The 27,490-nt window shown below is 43.1% G+C and overlaps 1 protein-coding gene across 5 annotated transcripts in view; it reads right to left on the reverse strand.

Moving 5' to 3' along the window:
* Nucleotides 1–1,066: 1,066 nt before the first annotated feature.
* Nucleotides 1,067–27,490, reverse strand: part of LOC114137061 (homeobox protein Mohawk-like) — a 39,405-nt gene continuing 12,981 nt past the window's right edge. For 4 of the 5 annotated variants that reach the window (XM_028005570.1, XM_028005569.1, XM_028005567.1 and 1 more), the window contains 9 exons: nt 25,229–25,417; nt 24,831–25,052; nt 16,155–16,411; nt 13,519–13,678; nt 10,735–10,888; nt 8,572–8,919; nt 3,202–3,235; nt 2,928–3,084; nt 1,067–1,448 (listed from right to left, as the gene is read on the reverse strand). In XM_028005570.1, the coding sequence (XP_027861371.1) occupies nt 1,407–1,448; nt 2,928–3,084; nt 3,202–3,235; nt 8,572–8,919; nt 10,735–10,888; nt 13,519–13,678; nt 16,155–16,411; nt 24,831–25,052; nt 25,229–25,417 (1,563 nt within the window). In that variant the 3' untranslated portion in view covers nt 1,067–1,406. Of the gene's footprint in view, nt 3,085–3,201; nt 3,236–8,571; nt 8,920–10,734; nt 10,889–13,518; nt 13,679–16,154; nt 16,412–24,830; nt 25,053–25,228; nt 25,418–27,490 lie in introns of all 5 variants that reach the window. The other variant, XM_028005568.1, reaches the window with a different exon arrangement.

Genomic DNA, 27,490 nt, shown 5'->3' on the forward strand with positions numbered 1-27,490 from the left:
GGAGGGACTGGGCAGTCCGGTCCCGTCTGGTTCAGGGTCACACTGTCGCTTTTCTGCCTCCACAGTGAAATGCACGAAAGACGCACGTCTGGTCTGTGGCGACCACAAGTTTTTGGGGAGCAAAACCTTTCGTTGTTCTTTTCTTGGTTCAGTCAGGGTCATCAGCTCTCACTCTTCTGGGATGAGAGTCGATACTTTGCTGATAAATCTCACAACAAAGACAGACGTCGCCTGCATGAAAAGCCTTGCGCTGTTTTTTTTTCCCTCCACGCTGCTGTTTGTGATGGTGTGAGCAGAGAGGGATGACCGGTTCACGGAGCAGCCGAAAGAAATCACGAATAAAAGGGAGCAGAGAGTAAAAACTTCTATCTGCTCCATATTCACAAAATGAGAATACTAACCATTAAACTCGGATACATTTCACATGCACAAAAAGTACAATAAACATCAGCGTGTTCAATGCCAGAAGGCGGTTTGGATGGTTTTGTTTCACTGTGGAGATTGTTCCACAAGTGGAATGAAATGAGATTTCAGAAAAGGTCCTAATCTAAAAACTGAAGAGCTGAAAAAGTGTGTGTGTGTGACAGAAGAGACATTAGTTACTACAACAGAAGACACCTTTTACCTTCAGGATTCCCAGGAGAAAGAGTAAATACAATTTGCACATCGATAACAGATTTAGGTTCTTAAATTAAACCATGAAGCCATGACTAAATTGCTTTTTTGAGAATTCCCATGATTAAGCAAAAATACTATGTATTTGTTTATTAAATTAAAATCAAATAGCATCCCATTTTTATTAGCTATGAAACCTAATGTTGCTAGATGTTTGCCAGCATGCCCTAATGTTGGAGTTATTAGGTAGTTCATAAGTGTCACTAGAGCCAATGGAGGGAAAATTACACCAGTCGTGTTGCTCAGATGTTTATTTATCATCATCACCAAGCAACAACAGTTTTATCAAACACATTTTACAGGAAGGCAAATGAAACAGTACAAGAAGATATAAATCTGATCATTGGATGGAAAATCCAGTCTTTATCAAAATAATTATTATTTTTAAAAAAAATCCATTCACATAAATTAACAATAATAGACAAGTTACGGTCACCACTTTCACTGCTTCTTCAATGCAATAATTTATACATTACAAAACACACATTTTCATATCTCTCAGCGTGGTTAAGAGCAGAGTTTGTGCTGGAGAGCGTTACAGTACCGGGGTCATGGCTGTGGAGCCCGTTTGCTTATACATCTGGTGTTCCTGCTGCTGCCTTTGAACTCCCCTTGACCTTTCTCTGCCTCCGTCACCAGCATGCGGCCGTTGTGTGAGGCGTGAGCGGCCCGGAGGCTCAGAGCTGCAAGCTGAAACGCGAGCCGTGGCTCCAGGTCTCCCAGCGCCTGGATCAGCTGGCTGGGAAACACGCGCCGGAGGTGGAGGCCAGCGTCTCGAGTGCATAAACAAACAGAGCCTGAGGTTCGGTGTGATTAATTACAAACAACTTCCATGTATACACAAAGTGATATAACCAAAAGATTTGTTTCTTTGACTTTTCTTAGTTAAAAACACTGATGTAGCCGTGAACGTCTGGTTAAACATTCAATGCATGTTTAAAAAAAAAAGTAATTGTGCAGTTTTGTTCTCTTTTAAAGTCCTTCATCACGGCAGTCAGACCACTGTAAATACAAAACGTTCATTTTCAGGCACACCAACAGTACGTCCAAGACATCCTTAAAGCTAAAAATCAGGTGCAACTGCAATAATCACTTTCTCAGAAGCGGATTCTTTCCACTGGGTGACGGAGACGATTTTAATGCAACGCAGTTAGACGAGACAGTTTTAATCAAAACCGACACAAGACACACAGAGGCAGCCATAATAAATGCTTTAAACACTTGGCTGACAAAGAAATAATACTGTGCAGGACAGAAAGAGGCCATGGAAGAGAAAGTTACATTTTTAAGCCTGTCCTCAGGCTTCTTGTAAACAGCAATTTAAATGTAATGTCGAACATCTGGGGAGGCTGCGGATCAAAAGGCAGAGAGGGAGCGGTGCTCGGCTTTTTGGGTTAGTTTTTTTTTTACTCCGTACCATCCTGTTGTTTGCAACAAAAAAAAAGGAGGGGAAAAGCTACGACACTTCGCATGGCAGACTGATAACGTAAAGTAAAAACATCCCTTTTAGGTCACCGCAGTCTTTTGCTCGACTTTATCGGCCTGGCCACGTGGGCGATTAGCGGCTTTGGGTCCAGCTGAGAACTTGTGCACGTTTCGGTGGACACACGGCTCAAAAAGAGAAAAATTCTTCAGCGGCTGATAGGATCCAAGGTTAAGAGGCGGACATGATGGACAAAGTTCTTCGCTTCGAAACGTGTTAAGCAGTCCCAAAGCAGAGCTCTGTTTACAGCCCAAATGGAAACTCCAGTCAAAATAGGAACAGTTCCTGTGCAGATGCATGCTATTTGAGTTCATCAATGCCAATGAGCTCACTGTGTTGTTAAGGCACATAATGTTACAAGGGACAAATCCTGAATTACACCGACTAGGAGCCTGCACTCGACAAAACATTCCTTCACAAATCTCTGTGATCATATGTTCCATTGTGCACAATCAGTGAGCAAACTGCTGAAAACAAAGGCACTTTGGAAAATATATTTGTAGCAATAAAAAGACTCAAAACAATAAGTTAACATTACAAAATATTTATGTTTTTTTTTAAAAAAAAGGAATCCATCATTTGAATAGATTCAGAAAGACCAAAACATATTTTTTCCTCACAAGCCCACCTTCCTCCTTAAGCACCAGTTCTTTAAATGTCACAGAGAGTTTTTTTGACTCCAACAAGTTTACTGAGAGAAATGTTTCTGCTTTGCATAGGCAAATCGGAGCTAAAACTTTTGCAACAATGGCACTTTAACAGTCTTCACCTCAGCTATATGGGAGGACTTCTGGATGATGCAGCTGGTTGTCCCGGAGACGCTGTCCTTCCCCTGAGCCAAGTTGGTCAAGGCCATGGCGGCGTTGATCTCCTTCCAGTACGTCTCATCTTTGGCCTTCTGCGTCGCTGCGACGCCACCGTTGCCCCTGACGACCGGCACAACAAGCAAACATGTGCACAGAGAGAACAAAACACAGAGCGTTACAGCTCACGTTCAGCTGGTGATTGGACACAGGTTATCTGGGGAGAGAAGGTCGACTCACTTGTCATGTTGACTTGATCCATGGTCTGTGGCTTCTGAAAGCAGAGAGAGAAAAGCTCAGTAGACTTCTCTGGGTCAGAACACCAGGACACTCTAGTAAAAGATTTTTAATCTCAAGTTTTTTATCCTGGTTAAATAAAGGTTGATGATGAGAACCTGCATGTTCAGCAGATTAGTGGATATGTGTGTGTGTGTGTGTGGTTTTTGACTTGTGTTTTGTTCTTTCAGTGGACACCGTGTCCTCAGCAAACATGTGCTGCTCTGGTTTCTGTCTTTATTTAAGATGCTGGAGGAAAAAAACACGTTTATCAAGAAGCTTTCAAGCGTAAAGGTGACTGATAGGATGGAGCTGAAAGATGTTTCTTATGACTCATAAAGTCCATGGATGTGATATTTAGTTGGAAAACAAATGGAGCCCAGCCAGCATAATTGAGTTGTCTGAAGAAATCAGATCGAAAAAGACAAAGCGAAACAGATCTGAGAGGGAATGAAAAGGCAGTGAGAGAGTCAGTGGGAGAAAGATGGCCGCCTGCTGGCTTTCCTCCCCCCTCCTCAATGGGACCAACCTCCATCTCATCTGTGAAACATTAGTGAGGAGCAGCAAAGTCATTAAACAATGAAAGTAAAGTTGTCTTTATGGCAGCCAGAGTGTTTACTTCAGCTGTTTACTGAGAGTTCTTGGTGTTTTGAGACCTCAACCTGTCTTCTGTCTCGCGTCCAGCCTTCACTCAGATCTGACCAGCAGTGAAAATGACAACACAAGCTTGAAGTTTTATGAGGCATTAAAAGACAGCAGAACATCTGGACCTTCTAGCTGTGCAGCCTCCAGGCGCTCTCCTTAAGTTCACTAAACATTTAAGAAGTTTGGTCTTTACCAGCTAGAGATGACTGGATGAGCAGAAAATGTTCAAAAGAGGAAAATTATCTGAAAGTTTCTATTTAGTCCAAAGGTATTAAGAGTGTCAGACGTACAGCAGGTCGTCCTTTGTTCAGAACAAATCCCTCACACAGGGAAACCTCGTCTTCTACAACCTCACTCTGCTCATCCTGCATGTCAATCGGTCCTTTCTCCTGAGTAACATTTTCATCTTCACTGCATCTTTTCTTATGAATATAAAAGTCCAGCATCATGTGAAAGCCAAAACATTCAACTGCTCTGATTTTTACAGCTTTATCTTGGTCACCTCTCTTTGTGCTTTAAAAGCCTCCAGAGTTTCCAAATATCCTGATCCACTGATCTCATCTCTGCAGGCTCCACCAGCCTCAGACTCTCCATCTCCTCGCTGCTCTTCTGTCTGCTTCCCATGCAGTCTGAGCCATGATGACAGGACAAGGTCTGAGACGCTCCGGGCTGATATGGCCCTGATTAGGAAATGTCCCTCTAGTTTTCCGGTTCACTTTTGGATTCTTCCACAGAGAGGAGCCTGACCTCACTCACCACAGTTGTCTCCTTAGAAGAAGAGAAGGAATGTGTGAGAGGGAGATGAGGACGTGATAACCCAGAGTTACAAACCACTCAGTTTTAGTTCAGGTTGTAGTTTGTCAGAGATTTCCAACAATGTCCTCACATTAATGTCTGTCCACAATTCCCTGCTGTGCCGTCTTTCAACAGCAGCATTGTACATAAACCCCATCTGATGTATCTGTCTATGATGATATGTATCAAACAGGCATCAAACCTTGGAATTAATAGCATGTGAGACCAGCGGGCAGGTGTGCACCTCCTCACATCCAGTTTTGTTACAGGTCAACTATAAACCTATAGCTTAAGCTGTTTTCACGGTCACTGTTACTGGTGTATAAAAAACCCTATTTAAAATAAACAAAAAACACTTTTTTTGGAAGTGGTGGTGGAAACATTTGCAAGGATGCGCAGTGTGATTGCCACTCGGTGCAGCACTGACAGTTGTGCGTGGCGGCCAGGTGGAGAAGAAACAGAGCTAGGTGCCATTTTCACCAGGAGCTTTTATTACAGCTTTCTCTGAAACATTCCCAGGAATGATCAGCTCTTGTTGGTGGCAAATAAAACCCTCACATTAGGGTGGAAAAAAGCAGTAACCACAGGGAAACATTACTCACATTTGTAAGTGTTTACATGTGGACAAAAGCAGCCTTTTTTGGGGATCTGGAGGCCAAATGACATGTTTGTGCAGGACTTGCTGCATCATTATGTTGCCCTTGTTCACATTGGGAACTCAGCTGCCCTCTGTGTGTCTTGACTGGGTTACACCTCTGCTCTCTGGTTGTGAAGCTCTCTTTTCCTCCATCCCGTGGGAACACAGAGGCTACCTATTGTTCTACAGCCGACTCGGCTTTTAAAATGGAAACAGTTTGTGTTTTCCACAGAGTCGGGCAGTGCGGCTCCCTGAGCAGGCGGACAGCTGTGTTCCTCACATCTCAACATCTGATGGTGTGTGTGAGCCTCATTGTGCTACAAAGTCCTGGCGTTCCGACCATTTAAAACCCCTCAGACTGAGAGAGCTTTTTATTCCTCTCTCTTCCAGTTCCACGTTGGGGAGCTGCCTACAAGTAAACTGTGTGTAAAATGTGTCTGTGTTGATGTTTGGGAACCTTTCTCTGCAGCTTCACAGACAGCATGAACATGCTGGTCTCAGTCTGTGTCCATGAAGTGGCAGAAACACATCTTCTTCCAGTGACAGAGATCCAACATCTGAGCTGGGAGATTTATCACTAAAATGGCAATAAGAGGTCATTTTGACTGCTGTATTTAAGGATAAATTAATTTACCTCGCAAGCTTATAACTAAGATAAATTTAATTTAAATTTGCTAAACAACATTTTTCAAATCAAAATGTCATAACTGGTCTATATTTTTATTTTTAATAGATGTCATTTTATTATGCATCAAGCTTTTACCCTTATTGAAAATCATCATCAAATGGTAAAATATACAAAAGCAGATTTTTTTTCAATCAATTCATCCTAGACGTCTAAGAAAAATACATTTCTATAAATCATTAAGAAGACGATGTTACTTAATCCATCAGTCATTCTCAAATCCATTGAAGAAGGATTTGAGAAAAAGACTGATTGATCCAGTTAATTGGGCTTACAACTGGAACACAAACTCCAATTTTGTAAAATTAAATTTGGTGTTTGATGCACGTGTGCATGAGACCTGCACAGCATAACACATGATTTATTGTCATGGCAATATCACCATTCTATAATAAATGTTAGCTCATTACTTAAGTGCCATGCATTAAGGCTCTCTCTGACCAGGGTATTTGTTGTCGGTTGTTTCTTGCTGTAGGATTAGAAGAGTAAAAGTTAAAGAGTTGCTAAAACAGCAAACATCGGTCAGAAGCATCTTTTTCATTAAAACCTGGTTGACAAAAATTATCCAATTTTCTTTTTTATGGAGATGGGTAAATTACATATGTTTAAAATGAGTTTATATGTTTGTAACAGTAACACTTCTTATCTTTTATTCATTCATCTTAAGACATTGTCACTGCAACATCCACCTGTATCATCACATGCTGCTTGTTTTCCTTCTACCAGGCAGCTCTAGTGTGGATGTGATGTTTGAGGTCTTGGAGCTTCACCAGTGGGATTCCTTTCAAAACGACTGAAGTTTAGTTTTTCACTGGAGCCAATCCATGATCTCCATTTGCTGCCACGTCTGACTGGTCTTTGTAGTCAGGAGTTCTGGCCGAGCCCACAACAACCAACTGGGACACAAATGGACTTTGAACCAATGGGACGCCAGCTACCAGATTCACCACTTTTCCTTGTCCAATCACAACTTTGTTGCAGACTGGAACTTACCAAGACAATATGACCAAAAATCTCCCTGGACAAACTTAATATGTGAAAATCTTTTAAAGCCAGAGAACAGAACCCAGTCTGGGCTTGAAGCTTTCAGTAATCTTAAATCAGATTTATTTGGACATTGTGTCCTCTGTGGAGGTGATAGAAGAACAGATTTATGTCAAATCTGCTGCACAGGGACACATTTGTCTCTCGCTGTAAAACATAAAACTCTTTACAAAAGAAGAATGTGTTCTCTAAAGAAATATCTGGAATTTCCAGCAAACAGGAGAAAAAAACTGCAGGAAATGATAAAAACTTGAGCTTGAAAACATTTCTCTCTCTCTCTGCAATTTTTCATTTGCTTTGTTCCTCAAAAATCAGATGTGGAATGAAATTTTTATTTTCTCAACTCTTAATGTAATTTGGATCAGATCTGATTTTCTCAGAAGGAGCTTGTCCCTTTTGAATGAATCGTTCCGTTTGACCCAACAAGCTTCTGTCACATGTAACAGAGTAATACTTGTGTAAATGTATCGGAGTCCAAGGAGGCCAAGAGGGACACGTCAGTGGCAAGAAATTATAATAACCAGAGATAAAACAGTCAGTGTCTATTAAAGGCAGCAGCTCAGCCAGCTGAATTCAGCCCTTCTGGGATTTGTCTTGATAAAATCTGCTGGAGTGAAGCTTCAGCAGTGAAAACAGCCTGATGTTGGCTCAGGTCAAAGGGTTTTAATTGTTCCTGTTGGACTCATTGATTCATTTCAGATACACACACTCTGTCTGCTTCACACTCAGACAAGAAGAAACACTTTTGTCCAAAAGAGACACAATAACAGCAGCTCTTCCCTCCAACAATCCAGTTCAGATCCGGACCCTCCTTGTTCTGGTCGTGTTCAACACAAAGGGAAAATGTTACTATTGGATGTGAAGTCCACCTGAACAAAGACCCAGTGTTCTCAGCCGATACAATCACAGCTGACCTTGATTGGTTACATCTCAGAAACGCTGCAGGAACTCCTGCAGCTTCCAGACGCTTTGGACTGCAAAGGTCCCACATTCAACTCTCAGTCTCAAGAAGCCTGTCGGACATTTTGCTCTGCTCTCTCATCTGGAGCCACAGCTGGAACAAAGACGGGACAAACAGCAGCCTGAAAGTCTTGTTGTGTCTGACCTGTTAGACCCTGGTTAGCTAGAGGTGAAGCTCCTCCCACCTCTCTGGACGGCCTCAGAGACAACCAGTGGTTCAGTGTGTGTGGGTTTGACAGTGTGCAGGTTACTGGATATGCTTGTGTGTTTCAGATGAACTGCACCTTGTTTAAATTTTACAAAATACTTCAAGGAGATCCTGAACAGCCTCTCCATTTCAGCAGCCATGAGGAGAAGATTCAGCAACACATCCAACATGTTCAATTAAAGGAAGCAGAGAGAGAAAGTTAGCAGGAGAGATATTAGAGATCCTGCAGAGGGACAGACAGCTGGACATAATGGACAAGCTGCAGGAATGAAAACAAACGTCCAGAAAGAAGACAAAGATCAGACATGAGGAATGTGGTGTGTGTTGGAGAGTTCCTGGAAGAGTCAGTGGTCTCCTTACCGGCTCGATAGACGAAGTGGGCCTCAGCTTCAGAGGACGATGGCGACAGCAGCTCGTCATCGAACTCGTTGGAGCTGAAGGAGCCAGAGTGGTTCCTCTTGCGAGCGTCCATGACAGCGTTGGCCACCATGACGTGCCGCAGAGAGTCGTTCAGGTAGCGGTGCAGCAGGCTGCTCTTGTACTTGGGTGGAGACACGTAGTCCTCGACCTCCACTGCAGAACGCAGCCCTGGGTCCATGCCGATGGCCACGCCCACCATGGGGGAGCCTTCCTTCTTGATGACGCTCTGGTACAAGGGCTTGGTGAGATCCTCAGGACCGCTCTGTGTCCTCTGAGGGTTGTCTCCATCTGCAACATCAGGACATGCTCACATGACTGTTCTGTTGGTGGAGGACAGGAAGTCTTCTCTACAACAAGAACCATCTCTTAAAACTTTAGCACAAACTTCTGTTGCCATGGTGATCTGTAGTATAAGATAAACATCATTTTTATTCAGGCTCTTGTCCCGACTCCTAACTGGGATCAGTTATCAACATAGAACAGTGGAAATGAACCTCAACTCTCCACAATAAGGAAAACTGTGTCTGAATTGATCTCTGTTGGTTTGTCTCTCAGGTCTGTTCTTCATTTTACTGATAGTGAAAACCTGAAGGGAATCTCGTCTTCAAGTCTCTCTCTCAACCTAAAGTAAGAGCTCAATCCACTCGTTGGGTTGTAGAACTCTCTTTGGATAAAGAACATCTGTTGTTGGTCACATTGATGCAGAAACAGTAAAGACTGCAGCATAAGGCCTGTATATACATATGGTGATGTAAACCAGTGGCACTGACTGGTTCCAGTCTCTCCATCTTCATCTGGGTCACTGCATTTAGGTCCCATCAGTTTTTTTGTGGTCATAAAGTCTCTAAAAACAATCAGTGGAAGTGCACATTGTAATGACTCATTTCCTCCATCAGATGTTGGACTCCAGGTTCAGTTATTGTCTCAGTTCTGTTCAGCCAGTCTGAAGGAAAACGGTTATTTGGAGCTAATCTTTCGTTCAAACAGCAGAACCAGGAGACTCCAGCCTGCTGCTCCTGCCCACATGTTGGCATCGCCTCCAGAACAAAAAGCCCAGTTCAGACTTCAGACCCAGAACCAAACCGTGATGAATGCTGGTTCTATCTCAACCTTCGTCCCCTGCAGCAATACATCCTTCCCAGAATGCTTTGCAGCTGAGGAGACTGAATTAAAGCCCAGCTTCCCACCTGATGAAAGAAACAGGAGGAAGATAAAACTCTGATGAAAACCCAGAGATTCTCTGGCAGCAGGAAAATCAGAGACACTTCACTTCAGTTTCTGTCGCTGCCAGGACTGCAGTTCTGTAATTTGGCCGGGTTAGATGTCTGGTTCGGCCTGGTCCAAATTAAGATGAGCACTTCCGATAATCAGAACCACATGGTTCTTCCAGCATCTCCTCTGTCACCAAACAATCTGACCTTTTGATTTAATCCAATAAAAATATTAAACTGTTCTACTGATCAGAACATCAGGTCTGCTCTGGACTCCAAGCAGAAAACAGGTTTTACTTTAGCCTGGATTTGCTGCTGCAGCTCCAGAACCAGCTGGACCGTTTCAGGACAGTAAGAGGAATGAAGACACGGTCAACAGGGTCAGATCTGCTCCCAGAAATAGTCTCTGGAACAAAAGCATAGGCTTCAGAACATAATGGAGGGCCTTTCAGCACACGGGCCAGCAGTGGGAGCGGGCTGCGGATCGCTCCAGAACCAGAATATGACAGGGAGACGAGTCAGGGAGATATACGGAGCCTCTGGTGGTGCAGCGGCCTGCGGCACACACAACACAAACACCATGCAAACATTCCTCTGGGAGCCACACGCTCAGCTTCTCCTCCTCACACACTGAGAGAGAAATTACTGACACCACAGAACTCTGAACTTTCTGTTCATTCACTGCAGGACGACTGAACTTTGACTTTCTTACGCTTCCTCACCAAAACGGGCCGGACCTTCCCATGAGAGCCAGCGTGTGTTTGCACATTTGTCAGCTCCACTGACTGATAGAAGGAGAACATGCAATGTTCTGGTTCTGAGCTCAGAAGATCATATCCAAGTGTTTGTGCAGTTTGGACAGTTTGTCCTCAGAGCAGCAGGTGAGGCGTACCTTGGGAGCAGCTGTCGTCGCTGCTGACGCTCAGCTTCTCTGCGTTGCCCTGAACGTATTTGTTGTAGAGTTTGATCCGGAGCGCCCAGCTCAGGTCCGGCTGCCTCACCGTGTTCTTCAGGCGTCTCCTGGCATTGGCGAACCAGTTGGACACCTGAGAGGGACGAAGAAGGAAGGGGACACACACAGCAAACAGGAAGACGTGTTAATGTCTAGAGTCCACACTCGTCCACATTCACAGCCAGACTAAACGTGTTGTCCTCAGTGGAGACATCGCCTCGCTGCAGAGACAGAGTCCAGCTGCAGATCAGCTGCAGCTCTCTGATCGGAGCTGAGAGGAACATCCCAGACGTTCTGCAGGAAAACTGAAGCCTCTCAGCTTTTTACTGTGTACAAAGAATCGGCTGACGGCCAGTGAACGCATCATTTCATGATCTAATGCTCTGACTGAGACACACGTCCCCATCCTGCTTATTCTGGACACGTCCAGACTCCCTCCAATAAGACGTTTTTTCCATCTCTGTCTTTAAGATCCAATAAAAAAAGACACTTGAGCCGCTGCTCTTTCTTCCACTGGGAGTGGAGACCATTAGATGTTCTACTGGAATAACTTTTCATGCTCAGTAGATTTCAAGCTGCTTATGAACGGCTGGGGACGGCGGCCTCATGCTGGACTACTTAGTTTTCACGTCCTCTCCTTCAGGATCACATTTCTCATTAACTAGGACCGTCCCACCGTCTTCAGTCTGCAGGACTTGGAGGGGAAGGGACGGCGTCCTCATGAGGACGGGAGGTCCCAGAGGAGACGGCGTGTTACCACGGAGACGGAGTTCAGGAACCATGGAGACGGCACCGGATCATCGGCTCCATCTCACAACATCGACATGGAACAAAGCTAACTGCTGCCCTACAACATGACAGATTTAGCTGCTGTTTAACACCTGCTGCCAGGTCGGCCTCTCCAGGGAAAAACACACAGGAAGTGATGCGTTCAACGCCACTGGCAGCCTTAACAGCGGTCTGTCTGGACTAAACAGTGGAAGACCTGGGCTGTCCTCAGCAGCAATCAGTGGAAAGACAGAAAGACGTCAAGGTCACATCTGAGTTTATGTTCACACTTTGGGACAAAACGATCAGAAATATTTTCAAAGACTGAGAGGTTAAAGATTAATAACAATCTGTTTTCATATTCCTAATTGGCAAAAAACAAGATTTTTTATCCTTCAGCAACTGAAAATAGAGAAAATGGAGAACCAGGTTCTTCAAAAGAGAACAGAAATTTAGATCAAGAACTGATTTGCATCAAACCATTTTTCCAAAATAAATATTTCTATAAATGATCACTTCAATAAAACTGGAAATATATGTATTCAACACATTACTTGTTTCCATAATAATAAGTATCAAAAATTATAGAACACCATAATTATATGTGGAAGTCAATCATTACAATCTAAATTTAACATTTGTTTAAAACATATGAAATAATCTCATTATTTCTGGATCTCATTTAGCCTGACCAATCAGAGACAGTCTGTAGGATGATTCTGTTCTAGAGCAGCTGATTGGTCAGCAGATAAACTGCTGTGCAGGTTAAACAGCTGAATATTATATATTATATCTACTGGATGATTCAATTATTTTATGACTGACTGTAAATCAGAAAATAGAAAAATAAATCAATAAATAATCAGATAATAATGATTTTACTATAATACATTTGAATTTTGTTATTTATAGTTTTCTTCTTTTAATACATTTAAAACTTTTACCTAAATATGATTAATTATTTCAGCCATTATTTTACCAGAATGTTCCTTGAGAGAAAATCTCGTTTATTAATTTCTAGATGAATTTATCAATATTTAATATTGCATTTAAATATTTATCTCATTTGATGTCAGGTTGTTGCACTTTTGACCCTCAAATTCTCCACCTTTAACCTCTGACCCCACTAATGATATTTACACTCAAACACAGTGTGTGTTTGGGTCACAGCGTCCAACATCAAGCGCTCCCAGAAATGAGAAGCAGATTAAGTACAGAGTGACCATGTGAGGAAAACGCTGCTATACACACACACACACCCACACACACACACACACACGCCCACACACACACAGCTGCACTCAGTGCTGGGTGTTCCTCTCAGCAGTCAGGTTGTCAGATAAGTTCAGATGTTCACTCTAAACTTGGAGCCATCAGCAGTTTCTAACAGTTCTGCTCTGAACATCTCACTGGTTTCTCAAGACGTCATAAAGATCAAAGCAGCAGAAATATTCCTGACTCAAATCTTTATCAGAAATTACATTTTTCTGGAGCTTTTTAATGCAGCAGAACAGGTTTACATATTGAGACGTAGGAATATTTCAGGAATATCTCAAGAAAATCATTTTGAATCATTTCCAAACAGGTAAACATCTGTTCTCTGCAGAGTTTCTGAAACCAAAATGTTAAGCAGGACAAATTTATTATTATTATTTAACAAAACCTATTTAGTTCTGACACTTTTAGACTCTCTGGGACATGAGATGAAGCTGAGCTGCAGCTTTTGGAAGAAAGTGGAAGAAACAAATCAAAGCCTGAGACGCTCAGCAGAGAGAGGAGAAGCTGCAGGAGGATCTGGAAGGCAGAGGAAACAAAACTTCACTCCTGCTCAGCTGCTGCTAAACATTCAGGAACAGTAAAAGCTGAACATCTAAACTCCAGCAGCCTGATCACTCTCCTGTCTATGTGACTTTTCTTTGTCTCCTCCTGGAATCAGAGCAGAAGAAAGCGTCTCACCTGGACCAGAGTCATCTGCGAGCCGAGCGCCAGCAGGATTTTCTCCGTCTTGGTCGGGTACGGGTTGTCTCTGTGCTTGTAGAGCCACTGCTTGAGCGGCCGCGCCATGTCCTGCAGGGCCTGGCGCTTGTGTCGCACTTTGCTGCCGCTGGGACGACCCCTGTGCGCCAGCAGGGACAGCATTTAGACGCAGGCAAACAACCGGACACACCCCAGGGCTTCAGCATGCAGATGTCAGAAATTCACGCCGCGTCTAAAATGTCGGCAGATGAATCAGAGAAACGTCCTGAACCCACAGGAGGAACACCTGAACCTGCAGATGTCAGTATGGTGCTGCTCTCCACTTCTCCTTTAGCTCCCAAAACGGCTCCACTGGCTGCAGATGGAACCATTTTAGTCGGACCTCAAAGCGGGCCCGAGGTTCTGGTTCTCCAAATATTTTCCTTGTAATCTGGATCAGCCTGAACATCGTGGAGCGCATTTCACTCTGACCTTTGACCCCAGAGCTCTGTTAGAGAACATTCCTTCACCTGATCCTGAATGTTTTAGCAGCTTCCTTTTCCAGACAATGTCAGATCCTTTCAGCTCTTCATGTGGTGAACCAGAACACAAAGCTAAAGGTAGATTCATTTATTGGAAACAGATGTGGAGTTGGGGAAGCGGTTTGACGATGCATCAATTGTTATGAATTTAATAGTTATCTTTTAAGCAAAAGTTGCACCTGTTTACCTCCACAGGACATCTGTGTGTGTGCACACAGATCTACTATTTGTCCTCTCCAGCAGTACATGTATCTGTCTATCATATTTCATCTGTGTTCAGCTCCAGTCATCGGCTCCATGAAACAAACACGGAGGACAAAGAGTCTGCTTCCTGTCAATCAGTGGATGATAAACTGGGGGTTGGAGGCTCTGAAAGTGTTCATGGTGTTCCTGTTGGTGTCACCATGAACACTTTCAGAGTGACACTAACAGGAGCCCCATACATGATGAGCATCTGACAACCGAATAAGTTTCTGTTGACTATTGTGGCAAATTCACCACATTAAACCACAACGCGGCCAATGTATACCACTAATGACTGTTGACGTAGGAGGCAAGCTGTCGCCATCTAGTGGAGGGAGTTATGCCCAAATATGCATTATTTCGCATAAATTCAAATGCATATGTGTTCTTTAGGTTCCCCTGTGATGGACTGGCCACCTGTCCAGGGTGTACCCCGTTTCTCACCCACTGACCGCTGGAGATGGGCACCAACAGCCCTCAGGAGGATAATGGACGGATTCATTGCTGGGTTCTTTTGATGGATCTGAACTTAATGGAATTTAGCTCGACAAAAGAGAAATGTATTTTGTATAAAACTGTAAAAAACGAAATAAAATCAGGGCAGTGAGATAGAAAGTGTTGATGTGACACTTTGTTCAGTCTTAAATGATTCAGTTTTAAAAACATTTCATGTGATTAATAATTCCTTAATTATTTAAATTTAAATGAGGCTAAAAAATACAATAATAATACAGAAGTTATGTGCAATTACAGCTTCAAGCAGTACATTTTGATTTGATTTGATTTGAAACAGATTTTTTTTCTTTTCGAGGTCCACTCAGGACTCGGCTAGATTCTTTTTTTTTTCCAGATCAGCTTCATCGTATTTGACATTTTGAATAATCAGCTTTTTTATTTGAATATTTTTATGCATTTTACATGTCTTATTTGGACATAATAACAAAGGCTTCATCCATTTTATTTTCATCACGTTGGATGTGGCGCTTCATATATTACATACTTCAAGGAACAAATTGTGTTTGGCCAGATGTGAAAAATGCAAAACTTTATTTGTAAATAAATAAAAGTGTTTTGTGAAGAGATGGTAATTATTTGCATGGTGGAATCATTGAATATTGAGTTAAGAGATTGATTGATTAATTAATTGAATAGTCTTTAGGTGTAGCTTTAAATTGTGTCTTTGGAACAAGGAGCTACAGAACAAGTATGAGCTTTTTGATTCTAACTTTGATTCTAGCTTTTTAATAAATGTAATTATTAAATCAGCAGGATTTGAAGTAGTATTGATGGTTCATTATCTGATTTGTTAGATTGTTCAACATCACAACCCCAGGAAGAAAATATCGAGGAATTAAAGAAAGCACCAATAAGTAGAAATCCGAACAGAGACGCTTTTAAAATCATTTTTAGCCAAATTTGGAGCAAATGCGTATTTACGCAGGACAACAGAAAAACTTCCATCATGTTCATGAATTGATTTATAGTTTTTCATTTAAAAACTCTGCTGCTGGACTTTAAATTTATATGGGTTTAAAATCTAAACCCATATCAGTCTTTAAATCTCCAGTTTAAATGTTTCATTTGCTGCGCTTATTTTCGCAAAACCCGAAGATTTAATCCCGGAGATTTTTCCCCGTTTCTCGCTCAGCTAACGAGAGACCAGCAGGTTGACCAGCAGGTTGACCAGCAGGTTGACCAGCAGGTTGACCAGCAAGTTGACCAGCAGGTTGACCAGCAGGTTGACCAGACTGTCAGATATTCCCCCTCCGTGGGTTCCTTCACCCACTACAGCCGACCCACATCCACGCATGCTGAGCAGCAGCCTCTACCAGAACAGAGAGCCTCACATACCCGCTCCGCCTGTGTCTGGCCGCCTGGCTGTCTCTGATGGCCGGGCTGCTGCAGAGGAGATCTGGATGTTGACCGTCGATGACCTCCAGGTAATTTCTGCTGCTCATTTCCACTTCCTTCGCCTTCTCCTCAAACAGGACCTGACTGCTCAGCTTGTTAAACACAACGGTGTTCATCTTTGGCCGCTCGGTCCGCAGATTTCTCTGCTGCGCTCGAATCCAAAAGGTTCGTGGAGGAAAACTGTCCCCGCGTCTCTCCTGCGGAAGAATAGATCACATTTAGTTTGAGGATCATATGAACTAAATCCTTCATCTAAACTCCTCCACATGCAGCAGCTTCAGAGTTAAAGGCGAGCGGAGCCGCGGCGCTCTGACTCCACTTCTGTGTCTCTTTGGAAACAATCCCAACCTGTTTGCTTCATTCAGTCTCCTCCCGCTTCTAATGCGGAGAGGCGCTTCTTTCTGCGCACTTTCATTGCGCATTAATTAGCACAATCAGCTAAGAAATAAATCCGGGATGAGTCGGTGCGGACAGCGGAACAGTTTCTGGTTCTAGATCCACTTTCCTGCTGCGCTGTGGGGGGAAAAACACAACCCACGAAGAGACACGCAGACTGTGGATGATGAGAATCTCATTTATTCTGCAGGAATAAATTCATGTGAATTTTGTTAAAGCGACTCTAAACTACAGTGTGAAGCAGATCAACCGACTTCCTGCTTCAGAAACGACCTGCTCTTTCTCTCTCTCTGCAGCTTCATCGCTGTTATCAGCTGATTTGTCTCGGACGCGGATCCAGCAGCAGCAGCAGCAGCTTCGTGGAAAACAGCTGGAATTTTTCCTTGACATCGACTAAAGTGATGCTGGCAGTAATGTGACTGATTCAAGTTGGGTTGAAGCAGCTGGAGCTGCGCCTTCAGAACATCTGAACCTTTCATTCAACCAGTGAGTGGATCTGTGGCAGTTACCTTCCCCGGCTCCCTCCTGCGTCTCTCGGCTGTGCTGAACAATAATCCCGCTCCCAGCCGCCCATGCCCCGCTCACATGTTCCCCGCCTGAGTTTCTGAGCTCCAACCACACGGACCGCCGTCTCCTCCTCTGGTTTTATCCGGCGGCCCGGGACTCTGAATATCTGCGCCTGCTCATGTTTCCTTGCACAGAGGCTGAGCCTGCGAACATCCTGCTGCTGCTTTAGGCCGGTTCAGGGGCCGCGGCCCCCAGAGGGAAGGAGAGGGAGGCGGGCATGAGTCTGAAAGAAGCAGGCTGTCTGTCTGAGCCACTGAGGATTAGAGACCCAATGGACAAATAATGTCTGTTTAGGAGCTGCTGCTGCTGCTGCTGCTGATGGAGTTTAATTTATTATGTCAAAAAGCTTGAATAGATTTTAGCTGCTAAAGATTCATGGTTTGATTTGATTGGCCGGGAAGCTGAAGGACAGAGCAACTTCAAACTTTCACTGATGAAAAAGATAAAACAGCAACTGTAACTGAATAACTTGGAACTTGTTCCTGTTTATGTTAGCTAGCATTAGCATTGTGGCACAGCCAGCTGCTACAGCAGGTTAGAAAAGTTAGAGTTTAAAACTAAATTTCTCTCAATCAAATCCAGTTTCAGTAAAAATAGTAAGTTTGTTCAGTAGCCGTCATTATCAGTGTTGCTGAGGATGTTGATCATTGCTGATCCTAATCACTAATAATGATCAGGATTGTTATTCTGATCATTATTAGTGATCATCAGGATAATTGTATTTGTTTAATTATATCCATAAACAAAGTTAGACAGCTGGACCATCTGCATCTGCCTAAAGCTGAAGTTAGCATCTCTGCTCTCTGCTACTTCAGTGAAATCCAGACAAATGGAAGAAACAGTTGGACTATAAATAGCCTTGCCACAACTGATTCCTCCTGTCACATTATGTGCCCATGACTCAAAGGTTCTGAGGTTCTCAGCTGTGGGTTCCTTTGGGGTTTATCCAGAGTAGTTATTCCAGGGATGTGACTAACCATCTGAAGTGTTCAGCCTCTGTGTAATTATTGTTTATTTGTGCTTATTTTCATTTAAAAGGGGGAACTGACTTTTACTAAGAGTTTGTGAAAACATGCAATGATTGACCCAGTCATGTAACGGGGTTAATTAAGGTCAGGAAGGGTTTATTTGCTCAGGTTTTCCACAATATTGTAGCTTTGCCTTCTGGCCTGAGGTGAACTTCTGTTGCCTCCTCTCACATTATTGCTGTTATCCAAACCTGTGGCTCATCAGCAACCTGCTGCAGCTTCTCTTGAATCTTAATCCAGCCTCTCCAAAGCTTCAGCTTTTCCACCCTGCACCTCAGACTGCTGCCTGTCTGTCGCCCTCTGTGGTTGAATAAAACCATTCAACAGGTAGACCAACATTAATCATGATGTCCCAACTCAAAGGGATCGGTGACGGGGAGTCTGCAGGCGATCCTGATTCACAGTTCTGTTTCATCTCAGACTGGACTCCAGGAATTACACTGGCATCTGCTTTCTTTGGTATCCATTCAATGGCTGCTGGGGTTGGACAAGTAATGAGTTTTGAGGCCTGGCACCAGAGTTCTGATGTCAGAGACAGTGGATATCTGCTGAGGAGCTTTGCAGAGACCCAAGATGCTCTGCAGCTTCACATATTGCAACAGGAACTCTTTACCAAATCCTCTTCTAACGAATGACATACTTCGTTATGACACAATTGTTGCCTTTAAAACTAAAGGCAACAATTTAAAAATGAACCAAAATAACAGCTTACAAAGGCACAGATTTCCTCAGTTACGCTTCTATTCTCTGTACTTTCCCATCTGTTCACAGTCCAACTTGGAGTTTTTTAAGGACTTTTTTGGTTCTAGTACCCTTTATTGACAAGCCACAGACCAATTCATTGGGTAAATCATCGAACTTTGGGAAGTGTCACTCAAAGGAAAACGATCGCCCTCATGAATATTGATTGAATATTGATATATGAGTTTTTATTGCAAATGATTTTATGCATGATTTTCACAAGGCCAAAGCTGTCCAAACCACCCTGGCACTACAGAAAAAGTAATTTCCTTTACAGCGACAAGAACAAGAAACATCAAGTGTTTGTGATAACTTGTAATAACACTTTATCATCAACACTGAGGAATTTTGGCCGACTCTTCTGTGCAGAAATGACGTCTTAACCATCATGAGGACAGTGATGTCGTCGTGGAACCATCATCTGACATACAAGCGTTTTGGGAGTGATGTTAATTCAACCATATTTAAAAGTGGTTGAATGTGAACGGCACATTTCAGGTCACACTAGAGCATCTGAATGTTTCTGTCTGACTTTCCTTCAGCTGATTTATTACAGTTCAGTTACAAACTGTTTCTTGTTTCTTCCATTTGGTTTTTATGTTTTTTTGTTGTACATGTCCAACTTCCAAATCACGGTGTTGACAGTTTTCTGTCGTCTTCTTTAGTCTTTGTGTGTTTTCAGTTTTACAAGCTGACTGGAAACAACCAACATGTTCTTGGTGCAAATCCTTCCTGAAGTTGTGATTTAAAATCCTTTGAGCTGACAGACGTCTCGTGGGGATCATCAGTCTTTATTCATCACTGAGTGATTCCATCATTTCTTTCTGCTGTATTTCATCTGACTGGTTGTTTTGTCCATAATTCATCCTGATGGCAAACAGAAGCTGAGCTATTGGGCCACATTAAGTATGACAGTGTGATGTCATATGTTGCTATTTCTACCTCAGGGTGTTTAGCAGACATTGGACAGTCTGATGAATCAGAACCTAGAACATCATAACAGAACCAGCTTCTCCAGAGCTGATGTACCCTGAGCGTCAAGCTAGCTGCTTTGTTTCCAGGTAAACGCCACATTTTAGCTCCACATGGTGGAGTCACGTTGTTCAGAGTTGAAAAATCTTTAAGACTTTTTCCTGACAACAGTTCAAGTAGCAGTAACCATCCATCTTGTTCTATTGATTCTGTGATTTTTCCCTCCGAGTTTCTGTCTTCACCAGTTTGTGTTGTTTCATGTGAAGTTCCATCTTCACATGTAACCAGCGATCTCAGCCACTCTTCCCTCATCATGCTCTTCCAGTGACCCCAGCAAGCAGCTGCTGCTGCTTAGACATCAAAGAGCGATGAAGATCTCCAGACACATATTTTCTATGTTTTACTAATTTTCTGTTCTTGCATGCAGCAGATATTGATGAAAATCCCTTTAGACTTTGTGGCAGCGACTGAGGTGGAGAGCCCAGCATCTCGGAGCTCAGTGGGTCCAGGACAGCAGAGGAGGATCCATGATTGAAGCCAACAGTTTGCTATGGAGGGCCTGTGGAGCCCGACCCAGACAGTTTCTAATAAACAGAACCAGAAGACGAGCCCAGATCAGCAGCAATGATAACCACTCACACATCCCAAGAGATATAATGTCTGTAAGCTGGAAGAACAGAAAGAGATGAAATTAGTGAAGGAATCTGCAACAGGAACAAAAAGAACAAGTTTAAGAAAAAAGCTGAGCAACTTTTCTGTTCTCTAACTCACTGGGATTTTTTGTAGCTGCTGCTGACTGAAAGCATTAGAAGTGTGTAAAGATGATTCCTGAAACCAAAAGGAGTTTAAATTTTACTGACAGAAAAAATGAGCTGCTTTCTAAAATAGATTTGACCGTTTCTAATAAATGTTGAAACTAAAAATGGAATGGAATAAAAATGCTATTTAGAAAGTGTTTGTACAGACTCAGTGTGTTCAACAGAACCAAAGTGTTTTCTTGCATTTCTCTAAACGCTGCATTGAAGCTTTGGGTCTGTTCATATAAGTACACATGGATATAAACTACTGCAGCAGACTGAGCTCCCAGAAGCAGATGTGGCTGTTTAAATATTGTGGTCTCCTCTGAATCACTTAACAAAAGCAGAGACGGGGGCTCCAAAGTGTTTCACTTTTAAAACACATTTGGCAAAAGAAGCATCAAAAATAATCTTTATTTTGATCATCATAGCTTCCAGGTGTCGAGTGTACGAGAGCAAGAGAAGGGTTTGTTTGCATTAACTTGTGATGATGTCATTGATAGAAACAAGAAAGTCAGAATCAAAGTTTTCTGTAAACAGAAGCAAGAGGTTAAATAAAAGCTCTCTCATCAACACAGGCTGACTTTTCATCTGAGTCTCTTCTCAGATTATCTGATGGAGCAGATCTGAAACACTTTGAGCTTTTTGCAACATTTTCCTCTTTCATAAAAAAAACATTTAAAAACGTGTGTAGTAAGTTTTCTATAGGACACATGATAATGTCAATATTTTTTTATCTGAAGAAAATGGCTGTAACCATAGCAACGCCAGCATCAATGGGAGGTAAAGACTTCAAGGAGCAAAGAAAGGCAGAGGATCTTCTGATTGATAACAAATGTGTTAAAAAAAAACTTTGGTTAAACTGCAGATGAAGCAGGATACTCAGGGAAAAACTGGAAGGATTTTATTCTACATGCTGATCTCTGACAGACGGCAGCAACAACCTCCACTCTTTGGTCCATGTGGTTCAGAGTGATTCGGATCTTTTTTTAAGAGCAGAGGACGTCCGAAGAGTTAAATTCACAAACATGCTTTAAAAATGTCCCTGCAGAAAGAGACTCATTTCATTGTGTCGTCAGCTTGTCTGTGTCCAACAATCTGAGCTGCAACTTAAACATTATTTTCTGGATAAATTCAGTCTGATCTCCACCAGCTGATCAGGGTTTCTACATGTTACATGAACTCTCTACATTAATGAGGATAACCAACAGACTGAGGGACAGAGGGAAAACATTCCCATGAATTTCAGCACAAAGATAAACAGAGACAGGAAAACAAAGGAAAGATGGACAGCCTGAGTCCAATTCAACAGAGAAACTAACATCCTCATAAGTTTGGGGAAGAAGGTGAGCAGCAGACTAACAAGCCAGATCCTCTTTGTAAACTCCAGATGAGAATTATTTATGACACATTTAGCAGGATTATTATTCCATTCATCAGAGCTCCAGCAGCACATTTCCCTCCAGCAGCTCCAGAAAACATGCAGCTCCCTAAACAAGGCTCTTTAGTGAAAAGCAGGATGCCTGAGAAGTGCCAGGGTTGCTTTATTTGCCAGCCTGGTGGCGTGTTATTCAGACGGGGCCAAATAAGGTCTCCTGAAGAGCAAAGCTAGGCTAAGATAAGCACGTCTCTCTTTGCAGCCTTTCTTCCAGCTCCATCTCTCCCTCCCAGCTGGGATCTCTGGGAATATAATCCAGCACTTATTAGACATTCCCTGACTGAAGGAACATCAACACTTGCTTAGCGTTTGAAAACTGCAGCAGGAGTTCTGAAGATGTTTCCAGTGAGTCCAGGGAGTTTCCCTTCCCAGCTTCCCCATGTTTTACACTCAACTGTGGAGGCAAACAGGACAGACAGACGGCTGTGTTCAGCCGGGTCGAGGGGAACTTGGTGCAGAAGTCCAGGTAAACAACATTCCCTGCAGCCTCCAGTCAGCCACAGATGCTGAGCTGCTTTTTCTGGGTCTCCAAAGAGGAAAAGGAGGAAAAGTTTCAGGTTGAACCCAGAGTCTGTTAGAGCTGAACAACAAGAGGGACAGAAGCTTCAGTCAAAGGCTCTGAGACGTTGGATTTAAATTATGATGGTCCTAGTAAAGCTGTAGCCACAGCTCCTGTATCATCTGCTCAGCACAACCACAAGCTGAAAATAGATTCTCTACAAACTAAAAGAAAACCTGTGAGGCTGAATCTCCAGGTACTCCTGGTTCCTCTTTAGGCTCATTTTATCAAATCTCCAGAAGAACAAAACATGAGAGAAGAATCAGATGAAAACACACCGTGCCAGGGTGAGAGGGGAACTCAGAGCAACTAAAGAGCAAATGTTTTTCTCATTTAGATTAGTAAAATCCTAAAATACACACCAGGACCTGGCAAAGGCTGCATTCTGGAAAACATTCAGCTGCAAATTACCAATAATTACGGTTTGCATTTAGTAATTTTCAGCAATTTCCTTCACAAAGCTTTGCTTATGAAAGAGGCTGTTTAACACAAGCAGCTGTCTGAATCCGTCTGAATGGATGTATGGCTTCAGCAAACAATTCCCTGAACTTTGGAGGCAACATACAGGCCAGGAGGAAGGCAGCTTGATTTGATACACAACACAAAACGAGGCTCATCCAGAGGAAAGTGGGAGATGCTGAGAGCAAACATTAGATCAAACTGAGAGGCGTTTGGTGTTTTGGTTGGAGTGCATTTCCCCTGAGAGAAGCAGCTCCATCATTTCTGGTTGTTTTCATTTTTTATCCAACAGGAGAAGAAAAAAATATGATCTCACTAAATCATGAAGTCCAGAGTTAGAGCAACACACTCAGCTGTGGAGACGGACAAGCTCCCACACAGTGTGTTTCCTCTGGACTCACAGTTGGTTACATCCACCAGACTTTTCATTGGGGCCATCATGTCTTCCAACCAGGAGCTACTTCTGTATTTTCCTGCTCAACTCCTCACACTCTATTTGTGTCTCACAGTAAAATAGATTGAACGTTAAGACGATGCTGTGACTGAAGTCTTGTTATGAAGGATAAAATGTCCATGTTGGTAAAACCTTGCTGTCTGATCCTTTCATTAAATGAGGTTTTACAGAAAAACTACCACATAAAAATCCATCTGTGACCACAAGTGTGTGAAACGATCTCCCAGTACCAACTGGACTCTAAACTCGGAGCTGGTTCTGCAGCTGAAGCCAGATGTTCCCATGTTCATTGAACTGGTTTACTTGAACTCAGAAGCAGCAGCCATGATGGTTCAGCTGAACTGAACCTCAGCTGTTCTCAGAGTTCAACCCAGTTTACAAAAGCTGCTGAAATCAAATGTGTTTAGAGTTTGAGCCGCAACAAAAACTGGACCATTTCTTTATGTGTCTATATTAGTGTGTGAAACACTCCTTCTTTTTAGTGTGTGTGTGCTTGTTATTAGTGTTGCAGCTCAGAGTTGCAACACTTCACCATGAGGTATTTTTGGACTTTACAGAGCTTAATCACCAAAGACCCTGTAGCTGCAGCAGCTCAGCAGTTTATCTGAATGTCAGACATGGAAACACAACACAGATCGCCTGATTGGTCAGATTGAACTTCATCTCAGCTCCTCTGAACAGGGAAGCTGATACTAACCAACTGTGAGGAAAATAAACAGAACCATGGATGTGTTTCAACTCTCAGCCGTTTCTCCATCAGTCCTTGGTCTGAAACATATTGCTGCTGCATTCTGCCCTGAGGTAAAGCAACAACCCTTAGCAACAGTTGCCCCCAGCTACAGTCCTTTGCCTTGTGCTGCAATGGCATCTAGGGTCCAGTGTAGGGTTGGCACTTTGCACACACTGAGCTGTTTGCTTTTCTCAATTCCCATGATGGCTGGAAAGTGGAGACTTGTTTTCACCGACTGTTTCTGCTCCATCGGTCAAAGGCTCTGAAAATAGTCTCAGCCTCTCAAAGTTTATCACTCTGTGTTTTTCACACATCACTGAAACAAGGGCGGCAGGAGACTAAAGCACATTTTCCTCAATGCAGCTATGCTAAAATTAGCCTCAAAGCTGTGAAACAGACTCGAACCTGGAAATGAGCAACAAATTAGGACTTAAAGAAGACGCAGGTATCCAGTCAAAGAGGAAGCCCAACTGACCTCAACGACTCCTTCCTCATGCATGGTGATGATGTTGTTGGGGTCTTTGGACAGTTGGTACAGGGCCATGGTTGTGTTAAGGAGGAGCAAATTGTCGTTCGACTCCAGGTAAGAAACCAGAAGGCCAACGGCTCCATGGTCACCAAAGCATGCCCTATTGGAGCTCCACATGCAGCAGTGGCCGATGGCCTCGGCCAGGTGGCAGCGGAGTCTGTCATCAGTCTGCAGAGAGGAGAACAGGAAGAAATTCTTGACCAACAACATCCTCCGGATCAGCTGATATTTGAAGAAACTGCAAGGAAAACACCAACTAAACTTCAACCTGACTGTAAACCAGACAGAATCCCAGTATTCAGACAGTAAAAGCTGCTTTGTTGTCAGTAGCGACATGTTCTTACTGTGTTAGTCAGCCCGGCCAGCAGAGGGACAACCCCGCGGTCAGAGAGGACGCCCAGGATCTCCTTGTCTTTGGCTAGCTTGGCAATGACGGCACAAATGCTTGTCAGCACCTCGTTGCTTGGTGACTTCAGTAACTGAATGATCAGCTTCAGTCCACCGATCAGGAAGAGAACCATTTCCCCGGCGTCCTGCAGTCACAGAGACACACAGTAGCTGCTGCTCAGTGAAGGTCAACACAGAAAACGATGAAAGGAGGGACAGTGATGTGGAAAAGGAGAGGAGGGCAGGTTAAGTTGACCACATTTAGGAAGTCTGGATGAAGAACTGGAATCAGCCCAACTCTATCCTGTAGTTTGATCAGTTTGTTGAGTTTTTCTTCCTGCATCCTAACTTGTCCCAATGATTCTGAAACCGGATTTAGAGATTTAAAGCGACATGTAAAACTTTGTTCCACAGTGAGAACTCTGTGCTCTCTAGCTTTGAGTTGAGCTGGAACCGCAAGACTCCGAACCACTTGTGGTGAGATTCCTACCAAACAGAGTGAACCACAGAGAAAGAGAGGCTGCTTTCAGTAGAACTTGGAGCAACAGACTGCTGTTAAAACTCAACATACCATATCACTGCCATAGAAGAACACATGAAGGCGGCTCAGTCTGTAATGATCAGGGCTTTAAAGATGCAGATGAAATGTCTTTCAAAGCATTAATTTTCAACGACTGAATGGAAAATGCAAAGTTGGCTGAAATCAAGTCTGTTTCAACATCGCCTGTATGTCAGGAGCTGATACATGGTTCTGTGGTCCTGAATTAATCAAATTTGTACATTTTTCAGATTAAATTAAGCGTCTTGATGAAATTCAGCAAAGATAAAAAGCAAAAGTTGATTTGAAGTTTGGCTCGTCAACTCCTGGGGGAGAACTGGATGTACTTCAGTGTTCTCCCCTCCAGCAGGGAGCTCAGAGCTGGGATCAGGAGTCAGTGCAGTGTATGGGCCCTGTGATTCCATGCCAGAGGATGAGGCGTGTGCACAGTGCAGGCCAGTGAGGGAGCTGCCAAGGCCACAGAGCCCCCGACACACAGGAAGCTTTTCCTCAGGAATACTGATGATGGCTGGCTGGGAGTCCCTGCGACAGAGGAAGCTCTCTCAAGCCACCAGCTGCCACAGACTACCCAGAATCCCTTTCATGCCCCAGACGGGCCCCCAGTTCTTAAGGCTGCTGCATTAAGAGGCTGCACTTGGAAATACGTTTTTTACTAACCTCCCCCTCAGGATGAAATGAAATAGAAAACACATTATCTGTTGTGTTTGATATGAAGCTGAGCTCAGAAGAACGCTCTGAGGCTCTTCTCTGGACCAATCAGACTTCTAGGACTTTCACTGCTCACATGCAAAGGAAAAATCAACCAATCATCTAAATGTGCTTCTACAACCAGGCAGATTAATGACACACCTCATCATGTGGAACTGAGAGGGGTCCGTTTACTTGATTGGAAGGACCTGCTGCTCTGTAGTTTGGCTCATTTTACTGAATAAAATCAGCTCCAGTTAATAACCTACAGACAGTTAGTGTAGCTCCTGTAAATATCCGTGTCTGCAGAGCAGCAACATCACTGCATTTATACCACTGTTCTGTCATAAATTTACAACCGATCTGCCAACTCAAACATTTTGGGTTTTCATCCAAACAAAGACGGCAGTAAAGCAGTTGAATCGGGTTCAGCTCATCACTGCCCCGTCCCATAAAAACACCAAGAAACTGCCTTTGTGAAGCTTCATCAAAACTGGAATGCAGATGTCTAAATAACAGCTGTTGTTGAGAAGAGAAGAGTAAAACCATAATCCTGCTAATGTGTTTATGATTATTGATACTGACTGAGCGGGGTCAGATCGGTCTGTTCTGATTGAATGTCTCAACATTTTTATGATTTCACTTCTGATGTAACAAAACAGCTCCATCTAAACTGAGCTAATGTCTGACAAATTATGTTCCAGCAGATGGTTTGGAGTTTATATTGTAGACACAGATGTATTATAACATGCAGCGTTAATGTCAGTTATAGTGATGTCTAAATGCAGGTAAGATCTTCTGTTTTCATGACAGAAAATCGACCAACAAAAGCTCTTAATGTTGAAGTAAATATAGTAGCAGCTAAAATGATATAAGCAGTATTTATGGTCATGTAGTTGTTCCAGTTTCAGTGTTTTTATTGGAGAAGTGGCTTCACAGAAGCTGCATGGTCCACCATCTCTCAGCATGTTGA

Source organism: Xiphophorus couchianus, chromosome 21 (assembly GCF_001444195.1).
Source record: "Xiphophorus couchianus chromosome 21, X_couchianus-1.0, whole genome shotgun sequence".
In the NCBI taxonomy this organism is placed as follows: Eukaryota; Metazoa; Chordata; class Actinopteri; order Cyprinodontiformes; family Poeciliidae; genus Xiphophorus; species Xiphophorus couchianus.